Here is a 6,311-nt window from a genome sequence, read left to right as displayed (position 1 = left end):
GAAATTTATCCACGTCGAAATCTAATCTCATGTAGCTGTAAATTACATGACATGGCTATGCATTTCCGATTGGGATAGGGCCCTTACCGGAGGCATAAGGAAAGATTTTGTACGAATACAACATGATTGTTGTATTGTGATTGTGGTTCCAGGAAAGATGAGTAGGAGGTGGATACAAAACCCGGATAGGTGCGCAGGCGAATACTTGGATGGAATCGAGGATTTTATTGACTTTGCACGGACACACAACCCAGGTGCAACTAGAATCCGGTGTCCTTGCAGGAGGTGTAACAACATGTTGTGGGAGACAATTGAACATGTTCGATTTCATTTAGTAAGAAATGGAATGATTGAGACATACAGCACTTGGAACCATCACGGGGAACAAGTAGACATGGCTTCGTCTTCAGGGGCCACAAGAATGGACAATGTTGAACCTATTGTGGATCCTAATGAACAAGTCAGGGATATTATACATGATGCTTTTCCATTTGCATCGACCAGCAGCACTCAGGAAGGAGAAGATGATGTGCCTACACCAATGGACAGTGCAGAGTTCGAACAGTATGAAAACCTGTTAAGAAATGCCAACCAGGAGTTATACCCGGGGTGCGAGCGCTTTTCCGTTCTGACGGCGATTGTGGAGCTAATGCACGGGAAAATAAAGTATCGTATGTCGAACTTGTGTTTCGATTACTTTTTGGGGGTTTTCAAGAAAATGCTTCCAACAGACAATTGTTTGCCGAAAGATCACAAACAGGCACAGAAGATGTTGAGTGGTCTTGGATTGGGTTATGAAAAGATCCACGCTTGCAAAAATAATTGCATGTTATTCTATAAAGAGTATGAAACGTTGGATACATGCCCTATATGCAATGAATTGAGGTTCAAACAGACATCTCAGAATAGAATGAGTAAGATTCCACAAAAAGTCATGCGTTATCTGCCCCTGAAACCAAGGTTGCAGCGATTGTATATGTCGACGCATACTGCCACAGACATGAGATGGCATAAGGAAAAACGGGTAGACGACGATGTGATGCGGCATCCTGCAGATGGGGAGGCATGGAAAGATTTCGATCGAACGTTCCCCGAGTTTGCTGCTGATCCCCGAAATGTGAGGTTGGGACTTGCGACTAACGGTTTCAATCCGTACGGGGTTCTAAACCAACACCACAGCACTTGGCCGATTTTCGTATTTCCATATAATTTGCCCCCTTGGAAATGCATGAGAAAAGAGTACATGATGATGACTGTTTTGATAACTGAGGATCCTGGCAGGTCAATCGATGTGTACTTAAGGCCGTTGGTTGATGAGCTCAAAGATTTATGGACAAACGGGGTGCGCACGTACGATAAATCTACTAAGAAGATGTTCACTTTGCGGGCGGCAGTTATGTGGACTGTGAATGATTTTCCCGCATATGCAATGGTTTCGGGGTGGAGCACAAAGGGTTATATGGCATGCCCTGTATGCAAGGAAGATGTAACTTCCGGTTGGCACACTGGAAAAGTGTGTTACCTTGGGCATCGAAGATGGTTGCCATGGGACCACGAGTGGCGGGAGAAGGATATAGAGTTCGACGGGAACAAAGAGCGTCGCGCAAAACCTAGAGAATGGTCCGGTGATCAGATCTTAGAACAGCTTAACCATTTGGATTTTGCTCCGTTTGGGAAAACAGTTAGTCGGACCAGACCTGCTACACATATGAACTGGACGCACAAGTCTATGTTTTTTGAGCTCCCATATTGGTCGAAACTAAAATTGAGGCACAATCTCGACGTTATGCATGTTGAGAAAAATGTGTTTGACACATTGATGGGAACGATTCTAGATATCAAGGGCAAGACAAAGGACACTCCGAACGCGCGTCTTGATTTGGAAAGAATGGGCATACGAAAGGGTTTATGGCTGAAAAGGGGCAGTGATAAAGCTATACGGGATCTTGCATTTTTTTCCATGAAACCGAATGACAACAAAGAGTTTCTACAGTTCATATCGTCTGTAAAGTTTCCTGACGGGTATACTTCTAATATCGCACGTTGCGTGAGGGTTGACGGGGGTAAATTTACTGGACTCAAGAGTCACGACTGTCATGTGTTTATGCAACGCTTACTTCCTGTGGGGATTCGACACCTATTGCCGGAAGATGTAGTCAAGCCAATCATATTGTTGTCCAGATTTTTTTCCCAACTGACGGCAAAAACGTTGCGAAAGACAGACATTGATCAGTTGCGCCAAGACATTGTCCAAGTCTTATGCAAGTTTGAGATGATATTCCCTCCGGCTTTCTTCACGAGTATGATTCACGTGATGGTTCACTTGCCAGAAGAGGCATTGCTTGCTGGTCCAGTCAACTATCGCTGGATGTATCCAATAGAAAGGTATATAATCATCATCATTTGTGTATGCATCATTATCTCATGCTTACTACTTGCTAATTTCGGTTTATTTTGGCAGGCTACTCGGAGAGCTGAAAAAAAGCGTACGCAACAGAGCGAAGCCCGAAGGATCAATTGTAGAGGCTTGGGTTCAATATGGGGCGCTTACTTTCTGTGGAATGTATTTAAAGGATGTGGACACGGCTTTCAATCGACCTCAGCGCAATAATGACGGAGGTCTGAGAAATGAGCAACTTTCTGTTTTTGCCCAAAGCGCACGACCCTTTGGAGATCCTGTACGAGGAGAATCGTTTTCCAGAAATGACATGGAGGTAGCTCATTGGTTCGTATTGAACAATTGTGATGAGATATTGGCATACTTAGATGAACATGAAGAGATGATGAAGCGAGAACATCCATCACATTTGTATTCCAAGAAACACCGTGAATTGTTTCCACAATGGTTTTTGGAATATGTAAGTTATAAGTGTTTTCTAATTCATATATATATTGTGCTATTACATTTTTCCAAACTAACCTATTTCGGTTTTTTTTTATAATATTAGGTGAATAAGTTGAAATCAGAGAATTCCCCCACTTACAGTGAAGAGTTATATAACTTGGCATTCGGCCCACTCCGAGCAGAATTGTTCTCAGGTTGCCATGTTAACGGCGTCAAGTTTTTAGGTCATGCACGAGATGACAAGTTGTGTACGCAAAACAGCGGTGTCCATGTTCCAGGTGGAGGGGAAAGTACAGACATTGATTTCTATGGCAAACTCACAACTGTCGTGCAATTGCTTTACAAAGACCGATACCAAGTGATCATGTTTAAGTGTCGATGGTTTGATACGAACCCAAATAGGCAGGGAAGTATTAAAATCGATCATGGGTTACTATCTGTGAACATGAGCAGAACTTGGTATGATGACGACCCTTACATTTTGGCAAACATGGCAAAACAAGTTGTGTATCTAAATGACCCTAAAGCGGGGAACGATTGGAAAGTGGTTCAGCATATGGATCAGAGGAACGTGTATGATATACCAGAACTAGACCCATCGGACAACGACGTCGACGTCGTTGACCAACGTTTAGACTCTTCCATGGAAAATGATGCACATACACTTTTCGATACAAATGTTGTTCAAGAACCATTTCAGATTGACGGAGTGTCTTCAAGAGAAATACCGATTCAGTCAATTACAATTGACCTCGGTGATCTTCCGCGATACGATCCAACCATGGGGGACGACAACGACGATGATGTACTTATGGAGGAGGCGGAGGAAGAGGAGGAGGAAGAGGATTGGGAGACGGATAGTCATGATAGTGATGATAACGAAGGTTATTATAGTTCATCTGATGAATAATGTAATTTATTTGTAATTTAACGAAATGTACATGTTCATCTGATGAATAATGTAATTTATTTGTAATTTAATGAAATGTACATGTTTTCTCTTTGTGTCAGTAACTTTTCCTAATTAACGTCATATATTTGCATAGAGTTTTGTAAAAAGACAAATGAATAAAGGTATAACAAAATACAAATATAGTATGAAAAAATATAATTCGACACTTTACTGTTTTGCACGACGAATACTTTATATTTCGTCGCGCAAAGGTCTGATAATAATTCGACAGTTTCAGACCTTCTGGTTCATTCTTGCCGCCGCTGTCTCTTCTCTCTCTCTCTCTCTCTCTCTCTCTCCTCCGGCCACCACCTCAACTTTCCACATTAACGACCGGGCGATCACCGCCAACGGACTCAGACCTTTCCGAGCCGCCGCCGCGACGATTGGGTTCGAGAAACCGGCGGGAATTTATCCGGTTTTGGGCGAATATCTCCGGCTTCGTTCTCCCTCCTCCGGCCTCCAAATCTGACGACTGAGGTATGCATTTCCCCCTATTTTTTATTGTCTAGCTGATGGTTGGATAGGATTTGTTAAATTTGTAGCGTACGTTGTCTAATTTTGTAACTAAGATTTTGGCCGGATTTCGGGATGAAATTCCGGCCACTTCCGGCCATTTTTTGGCCCAGGTCCGAGAAGAAAACTGCCTCTATTCGATGTCCTGAACCTAGGGTAGGAAGATTGGCCCTTAATTTTGAGATTTTTCCGGCGATCGTTATCGCTTTTTCACATACATGCGCTGCTGCCGCGTGTGGCAGCGCTATGGAACTGTAGCAAAATCACATTGTGTCCCAATGCGATCCACTAGTTGTCATGAGCGTGTAGGTGTGTTCGGTTTCCAATTTGGATACCGTTTCTGTTAGAAATGTGCCCTAAGAGCCAATACATTTGATGTAATCTCCTTAGAATACATTTCGTATATGATATATAAAGGGCAAACTTATTTTGTTATCTTTTACATCGTGTAAAGAAACAAATGTCCAGGGTATGCTAAATAAGAGATAAAGTAATCTAAAGAAGATTAGATTCATGAGACCTTTAATCTCTAACGGTAGTATCCCAAAATGTTCCTAATCATAGGTTATCAAATGGACATTGATAAACCGTCAAGATTAGCACATATTATGTATGCTCAATTGGGAGGATGGTTAGTCTCAAACCATTTGTGTAGTTGACACTAATACAAGTATGTGGGTGCTCATTAGTGAATGAGTACACTGAACGCGATCAACCGTAGTTCTCGTATGGAGTATTTATCTATATGTCAAACGAGAACTCATAGTTGCAATAATGCAAATTAGTCCTTAGACCTGAGGCATCATGGTTGTCTTGTGATGCGTTATTGATCTTTGATAGCTCTTAAAGGCAAGCCGTAAAAGATTTGTCTTAAGTGTTGTTGGGATCTCTTAATTCATCATAGGGGCATGTGAATGTACAATAAGGAATCTCTACTTTCGATAAAGAAGGAGAATGTTTCAAGATGTGATTCAGTAAATCTTTGGCCAAAGTATTTTGAGCTTGATTTAGAAAGTTGTTCTTAATCACGTTCTTTTGAATCACATGAGGTTATAAATCATATTAGGGGTTTGACATAATCAATCCGTACCCTAATAATATGATTTGAAACATTGTATAAGAGAAGGACCGTATTGCATTGCAATTCCAACTGAATAGGTTCTTCATCTATTCTGGTTAGCTTGGGTAGCCTTGATATATTGCTAGATGTCACTCTTGGCTTGTGGAAGTCCTAGGATTGATTGTGATCGATCCAAATAAAGGAAGAATTAAAAAGGGGTTTTAATTCCAGTTGGTTAGAAAGAGTTCTAATATTTTCCCACTGCCTTGCTAATTAGAACCTAATGGATCGCACACCTTAAATGGTTAACTTTGAGTAATACAAATGAGAATGAGGAAATCAATTTGATTGATTTGATGTGGATGATTTACTACGTGTAAAAACGTATTTGGGCTAAGTAATAGTTAACGGAAAGCCCAAATGGTTGGGTATCAAGCCCAAGGGCTTAAGACACCTAAATTATGGTTTAAGTGTCATAAGGCCCAATTTTGGAAGCCCAATGGGGTTTGGCCGAAAATGCTTAAGTGAATGTGTATGGGAATTGTTTCCATAAGCTCATTAACACAAAAAACACAATCCAACATCAACCAAATGGGTTTGGGAGATCAAAGAGAGATAAAAGAGAGTTTTCAAGAGTGAAACACTTTCATCTTTCAAAGTGGTTTAGATTGAAACCAATCTTGAGAATCTTGCACTAGCATCCAAGTATTCTCAAGATACTTATTCTCATCTCAAGGTTCCATTGGTGTGGAGACTTAGAGGCCATATACTTTTGTGGCTCACATGGAGGAGAAAGATCAAGGAGCAAAGATCAAAGATCAAAGAGGAGATCAACAAAGAGGAGATCATCAAGAGAAGACCAAACACAAATTGGTTCATATAATTGCTTCAAGGGTAATTAGATCTTATCCTTTCTCTTGAATTTTCATTTATGAAAA

General features: G+C 41.1%; 1 protein-coding gene across 1 annotated transcript; it reads left to right on the top strand.

Moving 5' to 3' along the window:
• Window positions 1-541: 541 nt before the first annotated feature.
• On the top strand, window positions 542-3,873 carry LOC148292998 (uncharacterized). The gene is made up of 4 exons (XM_088244546.1): window positions 542-2,385; window positions 2,462-2,858; window positions 2,949-3,729; window positions 3,857-3,873. The coding sequence occupies exons 1-4, from the start codon at window positions 542-544 to the stop codon at window positions 3,871-3,873; spliced, it is 3,039 nt and encodes a 1,012-aa protein (XP_088100672.1).
• The last annotated feature ends 2,438 nt before the right edge of the window (window positions 3,874-6,311 follow it).

Source organism: Prunus avium, chromosome 7 (genome assembly GCF_965620075.1).
Source record: "Prunus avium chromosome 7, drPruAviu1.hap1.1, whole genome shotgun sequence".
Lineage (NCBI taxonomy): Eukaryota > Viridiplantae > Streptophyta > Magnoliopsida > Rosales > Rosaceae > Prunus > Prunus avium.
Note: the sequence above shows the minus strand (reverse complement) of the source record. Positions and strands in the feature narration are given on the sequence as shown.